At 58.9% G+C, this 14,127-nt stretch overlaps 3 protein-coding genes across 3 annotated transcripts; 2 read left to right on the top strand and 1 right to left on the bottom strand.

The window, feature by feature from the left end:
• Positions 1 to 3,208: 3,208 nt before the first annotated feature.
• BXZ73DRAFT_103579 (terpenoid synthase) lies at positions 3,209 to 4,499 on the top strand (the record flags this gene model as incomplete). The annotated part of the gene is made up of 7 exons (XM_048015624.1): positions 3,209 to 3,246; positions 3,304 to 3,924; positions 3,993 to 4,022; positions 4,104 to 4,109; positions 4,170 to 4,221; positions 4,278 to 4,361; positions 4,440 to 4,499. 7 exons carry the CDS (start codon positions 3,209 to 3,211, stop codon positions 4,497 to 4,499), a joined length of 891 nt encoding a protein of 296 aa, XP_047875582.1.
• A 1,411-nt stretch (positions 4,500 to 5,910) lies between these two features.
• On the top strand, positions 5,911 to 7,824 carry BXZ73DRAFT_79261 (CyP450 monooxygenase; the record flags this gene model as incomplete). The annotated part of the gene is made up of 9 exons (XM_048023046.1): positions 5,911 to 6,050; positions 6,174 to 6,335; positions 6,407 to 6,668; positions 6,722 to 6,830; positions 6,890 to 6,903; positions 6,962 to 7,233; positions 7,321 to 7,452; positions 7,538 to 7,681; positions 7,749 to 7,824. The coding sequence occupies 9 exons, from the start codon at positions 5,911 to 5,913 to the stop codon at positions 7,822 to 7,824; spliced, it is 1,311 nt and encodes a 436-aa protein (XP_047875581.1).
• Positions 7,825 to 8,412: 588 nt separating this feature from the next.
• On the bottom strand, positions 8,413 to 10,423 carry BXZ73DRAFT_50566 (uncharacterized protein; the record flags this gene model as incomplete). Its single annotated transcript, XM_048020459.1, has 3 exons — positions 8,413 to 8,616; positions 8,673 to 9,121; positions 9,202 to 10,423. 3 exons carry the CDS (start codon positions 10,421 to 10,423, stop codon positions 8,413 to 8,415), a joined length of 1,875 nt encoding a protein of 624 aa, XP_047875580.1.
• Positions 10,424 to 14,127: the final 3,704 nt, after the last annotated feature.

Here is a 14,127-nt window from a genome sequence, read left to right as displayed (position 1 = left end):
TCTTCCACTATCAAATGATGATCGTACCTCGCGGACAGTGCTATCATTTCTGGGTGCGCGTGCGACCATATATCGGTCATCTGCGGCGCATGAAATGATAGCACCTCACGATAAAGTGTCAGATTTAGCGGAGGAGATGACAGATAACTGCGGAACACTATCGCCTTCCGTCGCACACTGGGGCGCACGTATAATTCCAATCGCACAATAATCCATTCGGGGTAAATACGAAACAGCCGGTATTCTACGCAACGGAAACATGAGCAGAACAAAGAACTTACATGGTCGGCGATGTGGTCAAGCTTGAAGCCTCTCGTCCAGCACGTCTCCCCGAATTGACGGAGTGTTCCCTATTGTGAGTACTATCGGAGTGGTCAGTAATGTAGAAAACTCGTATCTGGGGATTGCTTACCTGATAGAGAAATCAATGTGGAGAGCGCGGAAAGGTCGGTTGAGCGCGGCAAGATAGACAGATCGGGCATGGAGGGGCGCCATGGGCGCGAAAGGGTGAATTGGTTGGGCGTGGAGAGGTGGATGGTTGCGTCGGGGAAGGGGGAGGGAGGCGGGAGAAGTCAGCGGGAACGGCCACAGGGAGCGCGGAGGAAAAGAGACGCACCCGGGTCCCGGGAGAACTGGAATGCCTTCACGAGCCGGATCGTCCCCTCGACAGAGCAGCCCACGGGGAGGTCGTTGATCGTAATTTACTTTTCCAGCTCCACCAAACGCACAATCAGTCGTGATTCCCGGACGTATGCCGCTCCATCAAGGACGTACCTGAGGGTACCCTATAGGGTCGATAATGAGGAGCCCACAGAGGGCGATCCCCTCGTCCTCGATGAGGACACCGTAGTCGTGGGAGACAGACATGTGGACCGACTCGAGACCGCTGCTTGCGCGGGGCAATCGCCCAGGTGAAGTGCGAGTACTGTGACTCGTCGGTCGAGGCCGCTGTGGACTTGGTGGAATGAGCGGCTGTAGAACTGATCTCGGTAGAGAAGGAAGAGGAACACAAACCAGTGAGCTGCTGCCTCTGCAGAACGGGTGGCTGCTCGGGGCGGACGCGTCGCGCGCGTTCAGCAACGCCTACCGGAAGCGGTCGCACGCAGATCTAGCAGCAGGAGCCCAGGATGCGCGGGTTCGACCATACGGTACACCGTGATATCCTGCTCGCCTGCCGCGCTCGGACGTTCTGAAGACATACCTGTACACCGTGCTCTCACGGAGCCGGTGGCTGCCGCACCGCCTCCATATCGCCTTGAATCCCCAGTGGCAAGCAAATGGTCAGTGTTGGGTCGCTGGCTCGCATGGGAGCGCGCGGCGCCGCGTCGAAACTGTCGGCGAGGCTGAGGAATCAGGCCTCACATGTGACCGACCCGTGTCCATAAGCAATGTAAGTACTCAAGCGTACCTTTGTACCCGCAGTCTTGAGGGCGCAGGTTTTCGCCGGTGTGAGTGCGGTGTTAAAAGCCATGTCGATGTCGACAGAAGTGTGTATGTGAGCGAGCCTATGCTGATGAGTGAGGAAGAACTGACCGTGTCTTGATACATCGCGCGCGAGTGTGAGTGGCACATTGCGCTTGGGGGATGATGGTGGTCGCAGATAAAGCCCAGTAGGCGCGCAACCCAGCACACGCGCCCGTGTCTGGAAACAATAGAGAGGCCAAAGCGGGACGCCACTGCGGCGCCGCCGCATTGGGTCACAACAATTAGCAAAGAAATCACTGCAAGCAACTTTTAGACTTCAGAATGTCGCTACTAACACGGACCTCTGTACGTCTCGGGCCCCAGCGATGTATATATCTTGACTTAACTCTCGACCCCTCGCCCAGTGCCCTGTGCGAGAGTTTGCCGCGCAGCTCGTGACAATGAGAGCATCAAACAGAGCGCTCCGCTGACTCTCGTAGTGGTGGTCCGCGGAGTAGGCCTTGCTCCAGTTCACGAGCTCGCGCTCGCATGTAAATAGAGCAACGAAAGGGATAAAAGGCGTCAAGAAAGATTAAGGGAACAGAGGATGGGGCTCGCCATCGATGCCGGACAGAGGACTCCGCGCGCGGCGCGTAAGCGGAACAGGCGCCCGCGCTGACGTCCGTCCGCATATCGTCGCGCGCATCGCGTTCTCTGCCGCGCGCAGTGTTCGCGTCCTCACGAGCCGACCGTATAGCTAAATACGAACCTCTTATGCACCCCGCGCGCCCCGTGATTCACCCTTGAAGGAGCGCATGATCGTTTACTATCATCGACTACAGCCTTCTGTTCAAGCTACTTGTGCCTGTAGTATATCCATCATATCCTGTCTGCGGCCACAATATTTGATCGAACCTCATAGTAAAGACGAATGAATACCAGCTGCTACCGTTCTGCTACCATCACTTGTTGCGCAGACAATAGACGACCTGTCCCGATATGGCAGTGTCGCGTGCTATCGGGCGCTACCGTCAAAAACACCTTTTGCTGATGCACATCATGGGTTCACTGCTTCCTATGGTTTGCCTGAGGTCTGTGTATGGTCACCCAGCTGCGGCCCGATGGTCGCGGGCAATTATCCTGTGAGCAAATTCTTCACGCACGACCAATTGCTCTCCGAATGGCTGATCTTCGACTCAGGACTGGGGGCCGTGACCATGCACGACCTGATCGATGCAAGTTCAAAGTGATGTCTAGCATTGAAGTCGACTAGAAGTTCCCATGTTAGAGCGACTGTGGGACCATTCTACATGTCTCACAGGCGACCTCGACTCATTCCAGGCCTCCGCGGGCTCGTTTAATGCAAATCTCCACCCTGTTTGGTGAGCTAATTCCCCGGTATGCCAGCCGTGCCCACGGTTCAAAAATTTCATAGATTACAAGCATGCCGCGATCATATGTACATATCCACTGCTTGGTGGAAATTTGAGCTCCAGCTCCGCTCACTCGGCAAACACTCGTCAGCAGGGACGCTGAACACGAATATTCTCTGACAGAACTATCGGCCGATATCTGTCATGTCGGCTTTCGGGGTCTTTGCAAACCGGGGCAATGCTCTCCAACAATGTCTGGACGTATAGTAGCGGGACGAAATCTGTGGTTGTCGTGCACCTTGATTAGCGCATCGCCGATCAAGAATGCTTTGCCCTGGGGTCGGAAGGTATATAGACAGACACATTTCTGTGCTCGTGTCCAGAGCAACGGCCGACCTCACTTTCCTCACACTACACACTGACGCACTGTCATGCCTGCTCTTCTTTCAAATTCTCGGCGTGCCGCGAGGTAATGCTTACCCTCCTGAAGAATGGTCGCCCACTGACCATCTTTGCTGACTCCCAGTGCCCCAAGAGCGACTCCATGGGGCCGTCAAGGACGTTCTCCGCTCCTTCCTCAAACGCAGCTCCTGGACACACCCCCACACACCCTTGACCTCGCACTCCGCGCCGAGATCGAGCACGAAATCATTCTCTGGGACGCCTACCCGGACAATCCAGCGGGGGTCGTCCGGCTCGCCGATGTCTCCTGCTCGATCGCAGAGAAGGCGTACCTGCTCCTTTCTCCTGCCCACCGGCGCTTCGTCGCGCTCTACACCGCCTGCCTCACGCACATCGACGACAACGGGTCCTCCGCCGCGGTCTCCGCCGCGCAGCACTTCAGCCGCCGCTTCGCCCGTGGGGAGCGTCAGATGCTCCCCGCGCTCGAGACCCTCGCTCGCCTCCTCCGTGAGGACGTGTACGAGCTTTTCCCAAGCGTCGGCGCGGACGCGATCGTCTCGAACAGCATCGACGCAGTCACGTCGATGTATCTCGAGTACAGCACCGGGAGGATGGCCATCACGCCCGGGGCAACGCGGTGGCCGGACTACTTCCGCGCGAAGACGGGGATCTGCGCCGCTTACACCTACTTGATGTACCCGAAGGGCTTCAGGGACTCGCCGGAGACGTACCTGCAGATGGTGCCGTGAGTGTCTCGGCTTTATTATATCTATATCTATATATATGAGGACACCGTTCTCATCTTTTGTGCAGGTACATGGACCACTGGATTGGGGCAGTAAAGTGCGTTCTCGCTGTCGTCCTGCCTCGCTGCTTTTACTGACAATTGCTTCCGTCTCACTTCGCCGGCCGTCCGATCTCCAGCGACATGTAGGTCTCCATCGCCGAGCACCTTATGCACAGTCCTCACGTCTGAATACCCGCTCACAGCCTCTCGTTCTATAAAGAAGAGCTTGCGCACGAGACGAACAACTACGTCTCCGTGCGCGCCGCCGCCGAGCGCGCGCCTCGCTAGACGTCCTCCACGCCCTCGCCGAGGAGACGCTTACCGACGGCGCCCTCCTCGACGCCACGTTCGCATCCGACGCGGAACTGGACGCCGTTTGGCAACACTTCAAGCAGGTAAGCAGTCACCGCCGCTTTTTGGCCACTGAGGTGATTTCTGAGACTGATTCGTGGGGCCGGCCTGCCTGTTTGTAGGGCTACATGGAATTCCACGTCGAGACGAAGAGGTATAGGCTCGCGGAGGTTGGCGTGTAATTCAATGTCCTGGGACGCACTGCGAGGGTGAGTACTGAGTACTGAGGAGCACGGGCCGTCAACGAAACCTACACGGTCAGGTTTAGAGCTATAGACCTCCACGATTTTACTAGGGTGCCAGGCGGTACTGATTAAGATCTGGAATAGAATGTAACATTGAGATGTGTATGCTTCGGATTGAACATGATTCGTGGGGCTTGTTTACGTTTTATGTCGTTTCCTTTCGCCCGTCGATCTCAATGATGTACTTATATACGTGTGTTCTAACTTCTATTGGCTTGAAAGCATTTCCCGTTTCTTGCAGTTCAACTTCACTTCTTTCAACCCAAGATTTGAACGCCATCAAATATCTCCTCAACGTTTCTAACGTCCCATTCAGCACAAGCGAAAGAGAATTACCTCTATAATTTTGCCTGAATTTTGAGGATCATTGCTCATGAGGTTTTGCGTCCAAGGAGAATGACATGAATCTTTGCATATGTGTAGTAGCAGGGCTGCACCTGAATGAATAGAGATGCTGTCGACCGGAAATGGCGAGTGAGATTCGTTAGAAGGACCTGATTTTCGCCCGTTGAGCTGTAAGATACAGTCATACCCGCACCAAAGGAGACTGTGAGGGCCTGAAAAGAATCGTAGTCATTGATGAGAGTTCCGAGTCCTGACGGCAAGATTACTGGCGCCTGACGCGGTTGAGGGCAGGCCATCAGTAATTAGGATCAAGTAATCAATATTGACTCAGTATCAACTTGGGTGACTGCTACTCAACGCTCTGCATGGCCGAAATACAACTCCTCTGCCAGCTCAGGCCAACCTGGAGCCTGGACATCATGCAGCGGTTTTAGTGCGTTAGCTGTGCACCTCGGCTCACCCAATTCCTGCTTGCTTATGGCTATGATGTGCATATCATATCTCGCCTCAAGCCTCGATAACTTCCACGCTGTCAAATCAATGACGGACCCGCAAGCACTGGCGGCGTGAGTCAAGGCTTTGCCGAGGGACAATGGCACCGATCATCGACAGCCCAATTCGGAGCGCAGATGACTTCCAGCGGGCGCCAAGGTCTCCGACCGACCTTCGCTCTGCCCGCCATTCATATATCGTCCATGTCGCACACTCACACGCCCCCTCCTCCTACTTTCCCCGCTCGATGTCGATACCCCACTTGGCTTTCTCCAGCCCCCTGCTAGCGGGTTTTCTCGCCCTCTCTATCTTCCTATACACCCTCTGGCTTGCTAGATGGCGCGCTCGCTCCCGCGGCTTGTCTCTTCCCCCTGGACCACACAGACTGCCTATCGTCGGATTCAAATACGATCCCAAGAGCGGGTTGATCTGGAGAGCATATCATGACCTCTGTGAAACTTACGGTCAGTATCTGGTCGGAGCTCGTGCATTACGTTTACTGACGCTCGTCATGCCTCCAGGAGACATCGTCTACATCCCGACATATGGGACCTCTATCATGATTCTGGGGAGCTCCAAGGCTATCTTTGAGCTGCTCGACAAACGCTCGGCCGTTACATCCTCTCGGAGAGATACACCGATGAGGCACTTGTAAGTCCGCACTCTCACCCTCAGCGCTCACCACCAGACGTCACGGCTAGTGCTCATGACCACCATGTGCTTCTCTGGCGCCATTCTCGCCCGCTAGAGTTGGACAGTCCTTCAACGTGTCAGGGATGGAATACGGGACGAGTGGAGACGCCATCGTCGTGCGTTCTGGCAGCACTTCACTCCAAACGCGACCAAGAGATATCTCGCTATCCAGAGCGACTTTGCGCATATGTTCGCCCGAAAGCTTCTCAGTGATCCATCTGGTCTGAAACAGCATGTCCGCTAGTGCGTATGGTTTAGCAAGTGGCGCCCTGGCGTCTATCACTTCTTCGCTGACTGTTTGCGCCATAAATTAGCACTTTCGCCGGGGCGATCGTCAAAGTCGCATATGGATTCACCGTTGGCGAGACTAACGACAAGTACATCACACTCATGGAGAAGGTGACGGAGGGACTGCAAGCATTTGTACCCGGGAGGTACTTGGTAGAGTTCTTGCCTATTGTTCGTTTCGTGCCTCCTTGGATGCCCGGTGCTCGTTTCCACCAAGACTTTGCCGTTTGGCGTGGTGCTGCTGATGAGGCACGGAAAGGGCTCTATTTAAGGACGAAGCAGGGATTGGTGGGTACAAACACTGGGCCGCTTGTTGCTGTCTACTGACGTCTGGCTATCAGGAAAGCGGAGAGACTTCTCAATCTGTTCTAGCGAAACTTCTGGAGACAGTTGGCGACGAGGGTCATGAGAGGGAGATTGCAGAGAACGTCTGCATGGTCGCCTTTGAAGGTGTGTGTTCCTAATATACTGCCTTTATCCTGGTGCCCCATTTGACACCGGTTATCAAGGGGGCGCCGACACGGTGAGCATGATATTGCACCATCACTTCTAGCCTTTCCTCCTGACAAAACCATGTCCAGACCTACTCGACACTGCAATCTTTCTTCCTCGCCATGTCGCTCAGCCCAGAAATACAGCACCGAGCCCAAGCAGAACTCCACTCTGTCGTCGGCCCAGATCGCCTCCCCACCCACGACGACAGGCCCGCTCTCCCATACGTGAACGCAATCATCAAGGAGTCCCTGCGGTGGCAGAACGTCCTGCCCCTGGGCGTGCACCATACCACGACGGAGGACACCGTGTACGACGGATATTTTATCCCGAAGGGCACGATGCTCTTCCCTAACACCTGGTGCGCACCACTTCTCTCGCTCCATATACATGGTTCCCTTGCGCACCGCCCCCCATTTAAAGTCTAACGGCTGCCTGCGCTCCGCAGGACATGCCTCCACGACCCGGAAGTCTTCCCCGACCCCGACCGGTTCTGGCCCGAACGCTTCCTCGGGCCCGACGGACAACTCGACCCCGCCGTGCGCGACCCGTCCAAGTACACGTTCGGCTACGGCCGCAGGTGAGAGTCTGTCCACCCCCGTCCCCGTCTTGCTTCCCCCCGGTTCGGGGATCAAACGCTGAACGCGTGTTTCCCGCGCGCGCAGGATATGCCCGGGGAAGCACTTTGCCGACGCCTCTCTGTTCATCAACATGGCGACGGTCCTGCACGTCTTCGACATCTCCCCCCCGCCCGATGAGGACGGGAAGCCGGTGCGCATTGAGCCCCGGATGACGAACGGGATCATGTCGTGAGTGGTACCGCGACAGTGGGACGGTCGTGTGAACTTACTACGGGGCCCGGTTCGCTTTTTCCAGGTACCCCGAGGACTGCAGGTGCACGGTCACCCCACGGTCGCAGCGCGCGAGGGAGCTCATTTTGGAGGACCACTGACGGTGATTAACGCGTTCCGCACGTACACAATGTAAATGTACCGAGATCTTACGTTGGATATATGGATGCATTCCTATGACTCTTCGTGGTGGTCTGCGCGAGCCAGGAGCACCACAAAATCGATCCAATTTCTCATTGGCATAACGCCTCACGTGAATGTGACAGATCGCGTTAGGACTCACACAATCTTCGGTCAAATGGACGCAATGGTTATCAGCCGTACACGGCGCGTACAGTACTATGTGGTCTACAGCCTCCAAGCACAACAGAATGGTGGCGACACTAGGTAAGTAAGTAAATAAATGCTCGAGCTCTCTGAGCGGGCCTGATGGTTAAGCGAGGATGGACGAAAGACGGCGTCGCGGGCGGGGGCGTAGAAAAGGAGGGGCTGCGCTGAGAAGGAGGGTATTGCGAAGGATGGTAGTGTGTGCGGGGGCGGGGTCATAACATTACACGGGGTTTCCGAGAGGTTAGTGATCGTTATTGGCTTGTTGAACAGGACGGGGCTGAGGGTACAGAGGGACGGGAGAGAGAGGCGAGACGGAATCGAGGCGTTGAGAATGTAAGAGGGAGGGGGATCAGCGACGTTCAACGGCGGGAGAGGAGGGATCCGGAGGGCGCCTCGAAGTTGCTGGGCGCCATCATCTCGGCTTTGGAGGGCATCACTTGGAGGAGGGGTTGCGCGGGACGGGCTTTGCGGGTACCAGAACGCTGCAGGCCGCTGGACCCGCTGGTGGCGGCAGCCGCTGCTGGGACGGACACGACGTTCCGCTCCTGGTAGAGAACATACGACTTTGGATATGAATAATGTCAGCAGAGGAGCTACAGCTGAAACGTGAAGTACTCACACGAGCAAGGAGGATCTTCTCGAGCCAGTTCTTGCCCTCAGACTCGCCGCAAGAGAAGACGTGGACGTAGTCGGACGCGTCCTCGAAGTAGCTGAGGCTGTCGGTGGACTTCACCGAGAAGACGTACGGTTTCGGGGCCTTGTGCACGCGCGAGACGTAGTAGGCGTCGAAGTTGTTGAGCGAGCAGAGGAACGTCGCGTCCTTGCCCGTGTTCCGCTTCGAGAGCCAGATCGAGTGCTCGCGGAGCTCCATCCAGCGCTTCTGCCACTTGCCGCGCTTGTACTCCCACTGGACGTACCCGCTGCACATCGGCGAGGACGAGGGGATCGCCTTCGAGCTGAGCAGCGGCGCGAGCAACGTGCGCTTGACGACGAGCATGTTCACCGCCTTGTCCGAGTTCCACGCGCCGCACACGTCCTGGAGCATCTCGAAGTTGCGGATCGGGCGCTCTGTTATTGCAAAACAGCGGATTCGCAATCAGCTCATCACCATAGCGCCAGCGCGACATGGCGGAGAAACGGCTGCTCACCCATTCCGAAGTCCTGGGAGACTTCCCACAGCATCCAACCCCCGCTCGCGGCGGGACCCTGCTCGAGCGCACCCTGGCCGTCCACCATGTTCAGGACGTCGCCCGCGCTCGTGGCCGAGCCGATCTCCACCAAGCAGAAGCGCTGCATGTTGTCGATGAACACGCGCTGCTGCCACATCTGACCCTTGCCAGGCTGCGTAAACACCGAGGCAGGCGCGGGCACCGAGGGTGGTGCCGCTCCCGTGTTCGCGCGCGGGCGCGAGAGCACGGCGAAGCCCGATGACGAAGACTCGGCGGGCATGGGCGGCACCGGCGGGCGCTCAGTGCTGGGTCGGCGAGAATCCGACTTGACCGAGCGCGAGCGGTCGAGTCCTGACGAGGGCAAAGGAGGCGGCGCGAGGTCCTCGGCGGCCGGTCGTCTCCTCGAGCCCACGGTGCCGCTGCGTGCGAGGCCCGCGCTCCCGGCGCTGGTCGTCGCGTTCGCCGATGGCATCGGCATGGGCGGAGCAAGATCGGCTTCACGAGACGGGTGATGGAAAGAACGTGAGGGGCGGAGCGTCTTGTCTTGAGGCGCGCGCGACGGCGCGCGAGAGAGGGACGCTGCGTGCGACAACGTGTCCGCGGTCCCGGTGATAGCGCGACCGCGCTCGAAGGAGGAGCGCTTCGACTGTGAGTGAGCATGCGCCAAGGAGGGTAACGGCGAGAGCGAGGGGGAAGGAAGGGGTGGGGAGACACCGGTGGTCTGCAGGCCGAGCAGCTTTTTCGTCAAGTCGCCGGCTGACAGCGGGCTGTTGATTTTACTTGGCAGCGTCTTCGTGCGCGGCCGGCCGACAAGCTTTGATGGTGAGGCGTGTTGCGAATGGGACTGGCCGGGGAGGGCAGGCTCCGCCGCCGGCACGGTTGGTTGACGCAGTGCCTGCTGCGCGTGTTTGGCGCGACGCTCGGCGCGTTTCTGGTCCAGCTCGTCGCGCACTTGCCGGCGAATGGTGCGTTGCGCCTTGAGTGCGCCTGGGATCTGCCGCGCCAGTGGCACGTCGTCGTCCGCTGGTTCTTCGCTCGTAGAACTCGATGCGACTGGGGGCGCAGAGACCGGTGGAGCGTGTGGGCGAGTGGTATCGCGGCGCGCGCGGGGGAAGTTCTCCGTGCTTGGGCTCTCCTGCCCGTAGTCGTCCGTACCGCTGTCTTCGCTATCTGAGTCGTCCTCATCTGAGTCCGACTCCATGTCCAGTGTGGACACCAGGTGACGCGATGGTTGCCGCCTCCGGTCGTCGTCGCTGTCGTCGTCGCCGCCCCCTCTGCCAAACCCTCTGCCGCCACCGCCACCACCACTGCGAGACCCAAATCCACTACGGCCGTTTGAAAAGCCCCCAACGGCGGGTGCTTGACTGTGAGCTCCGTCGCTTGGACGCCCGGACCGGCTCGCGTGGTGACTGTAACCGCCCTCGGCCGCGTCAGCAACTTCACCGACAGGCCCGAAGACGTCGCCGTCCTCGTCGTGAGAAGACGAACGCACGGAGCTAGACGGCGATTGGCTCGAAAGTGCGAACCGCTCGGTCAAGTCCTCGGCGAGCTCTTCGAGATCGGTGAAGGTGTTGCTCGCGATGCTGCCGCTCGAGCCGCCCGAACCCGAATCTGCGCTAGCTTGCTGCCGGTGGGTTGAAGGCCACGGAATGCCGTAACCAAAGACCGGAAATCTCTGGGCGCTGGTGGGTGACCCCAGAGGATCGCGGAACGCCCCAAGGTCGTACGAGTAGTAACCATCGTCTTCCGCAAAGTCGTACTCCGAAAAGTCCGTCGACGATGCCGTCCGCGAGAGTACCGGCGAATGAGAGCGACTGCTCTCCGCAGAATAGTCCTCGTAGTTGGCTTCCATCTCCGTTGGTGATCGGCAGTGAATGTCGCTGGCCTCTGTGCTCCATCGGGAACCCTCCGAGAAATTAGAGTTTTCCCGGAAGATGTACGTGTGCTGTGAAGCTATAGAGTCGCGGGCATTGGGGACACAACGCGCTTGATCGTTCCTGCGGAGGACCCAGGCTCGAAGTCGCCGGAAGGGAAGAGCGAAGGACTGCGTGGAGGGGGGCTGAGCTGGACCACGGCATCGGAATAGTCATAGTCCAGACTCGCAATGAGGTCATTCATGAGAACTTGAGTATGCCGGTGATGCGCGAACGCTACCGACTCCCCGGTTGGCCGGGTGTGGTCTGCGTGTGGGGACTCATTCACGACCACGCTGGGAAGTGGGGGCAGAGGGGAGTGGGCGTGGGTGGGAGAGAGGTACGGAAGATGGCCATCCACCGATCCGGTCGAGTGCGAGGTGGGCGAAGACGAGAGGGACGGGACTGCGGAGCGTGTTGAGAGACTGGATGGAGACCGGGAATGGCACAGACTAGGCGACTTCGGAGGCGGCGTTGGCGGACGGCCGTTATCCTCCGGCTCCTCCGCTGCGTTGTTGTCTTCTTGGTCTAATGAAAACGAAGCTTGAGATGCACCATCTGCTTCCGTGAGAACGTGATCCCCGTCGAGCGATTCGGGCAGCGGCGAGGCGCAGCTGGGCGCGGGCAATTCTGAAGGTTCCCTTGTTTCGGGCGCTTCCAGAGCGGGAATCACCTCTTCCGCGTTTTCCCCGTCGAAAAACATCCGCGAGTCCCTGATCACGCTGAGGGTTGGCCGACGGGAATGGCGCTGGCGGCGGCGCGCTACCGGCGAGGTCGAGAAGCTCCTTGGGCTCACTGGAGATGGCGGTGAGGGACCGAACGGCGCCGGATTTTCCCATGGCTCCAGTGGCAGATGAGCGCCGGGCCGCCCTCTGCGCACCTGCGAAACGGACGCGGTCAGCACATCAGCGAAAGTCCGCGTCAGCGCCAGGAGCGCAGCATCGGACATTACCTGAGGGAACTGTATGGTCGCGCTCGTGAGCGTGTTCAAGTTGGAAGAGACGGGCGTGGCGCGAACGCGGGTCGTGTATATGCAGGATGGACTTGGGAGATGTTTTGCTTCGTTGAGGAGTTCGCGGCGACATCATCGGAGATGGAGGAGGGGCTAACGGAACGACATCATTGACAGGTCGCAATGACGGAAGGCTCTGTAAGCTCCGTGGCCGATGGAGGCCATCGCCTCGAGACAAAGGCGACGGGGGAACCAGCAGAGGTTGAGGTTGCAGCGTAGGTTGAGAATCGTGGAATACGTCGAAGACGGTTCGCACCGGCGATGTCGCGCGAGACCCGCGGAGAGATGGGGCGGGTGACAGGTTGGCAAACGGATCTTCATCAAGGAGGTCTGGAGGCGGAGAGTTGCGCGACGGCGTCACGGGCCCAATGGACGAGAGCTCAGAGCCCGGGGAGGTCGTGGCAGAGCATCCCGAGTAGAAAGAGATCCAGTCTTCGGACGCGACGCGCTCGCTGGGGCTGGGCGGACACTGGTGTTCACAGGATGCGCGCTTGCATCCGTTGGTGAGGCCGGAGGGGGCGACAACGCGGGGTGGAGGAAGCGGCGCCGGGGAGAAAAGAAGGGACGAGGATGGAGGAGAGAGAGCGTCGCTTCCTAGTCATGTTCGGAGGAGGAGCGAACTCGTCCGGGGACGAGGTACGCGAGCGGCGATGAGGGTGGTGCGGAGTGGAATGGGGAGGATGCTTGCGGTTCCGCGGGGGGTGGGGGAGGGGCTGAAAAGGCGGAGGTGAGTGATCTGACGCGTCGAATAATCGCGTAAGGACGGGCGGAACGCGTGTCCGTAACGATGGGACGCCCGATGCTTTAACGAGAACAGGAGGCGTCCGAGCGGAGGAAGGGGTGGGCAACGCCCGCAAGGCTCGTGTGTTCCACGAGGAAGAGGGTGCCTGATGTGGGACGGGCGGCTCACCTGGTCGTTGGGCGGCTCGAGATCCAGGCCGGGGGCGCAGGGAATGAATCCGAAGTGCTTCCAAAGGATGTCGTGTGCGAGAGCTGCGTCCGAGTTTTCAGAGGAAGAGCAACGGTCATCGGCGGTCCCGGAGCGGGGGAGGGGGTCGGAGAGACCGGGAGCGGGAGCGGGGTGGGATTGGGCAAGGTCGGGAGGAGAACACAGCCAGGCCGGAGCAGATGGTAGCACGGGAGGAAGCTGTCGTCTGGAGGGCTGCGACGTCGTCATGGCTGGGACATGCATGCGGAGAAAATGTAAGCGAAGGACGTGTGCTGGAGACGAGCAGGCCGCACATCCCTCACAGATCGGGCAGGTTGTTCCCACCGTCGGCCACGCGCAGTCCTCGCGGCGACTCTCTCTGTCCTGCGTCCTCGTACTTTGATCAGGGAGAGACCTCCTCGCTGCCTGCAGTTTGGCTCACATTACGCACACCAACGGGATAAAAAACCGACCCATGGTTCGGACTTACTACTGTCCCTGCACCCCAGATTCCATCGGGCACGGGCTCAGGCAACGGGCCTGGACCAGTGGACCGGCCACTGCCCTCGTCCCGGACGGCCGTCGCACGCCCCGAGTCCGCAAAATTCTGAAACCGAGTGCCGTCGTCGCCCGGCATCGCCGCTGACGTATTCCGTCCAATCCGCGATACGACCCAACAGACCGCGCCGGGCGAAGCTCGGCGAGCGCGAACTGCAGAGATGCATTCCCGACCGAGTGATCAGTGTTCAGCCCGCTGCGAGATAATTTATGCTGCAACCCAGTAGATCCGCAGACAGCACCAACGCCGGCTTGCTACAAATCAACCGAACGCTCTCACAGTCAGCGACGGGCGCGCTCGGCGCAGTTCTGGTGGCGAGTGTGAGTCGCATGCAAACCCGATTGGTGGCGACACACTCTGAAACTGGTACTTACGTGACCATGGGCCCACATGAGATAGTCTCCCCTAGGCCAACCTTCTAACGAAGCACATGAGACGGGTTTTCGCACACGGATTGCCCAAGTTCGCCGACGTCGCCCAAGTCTGACACTGG

Source organism: Epithele typhae, assembly GCF_022376455.1.
Source record: "Epithele typhae strain CBS 203.58 chromosome Unknown BXZ73scaffold_42, whole genome shotgun sequence".
Classification (NCBI taxonomy): Eukaryota; Fungi; Basidiomycota; class Agaricomycetes; order Polyporales; family Epitheliaceae; genus Epithele; species Epithele typhae.
This window is presented reverse-complemented; position numbering and strand designations above follow the sequence as displayed.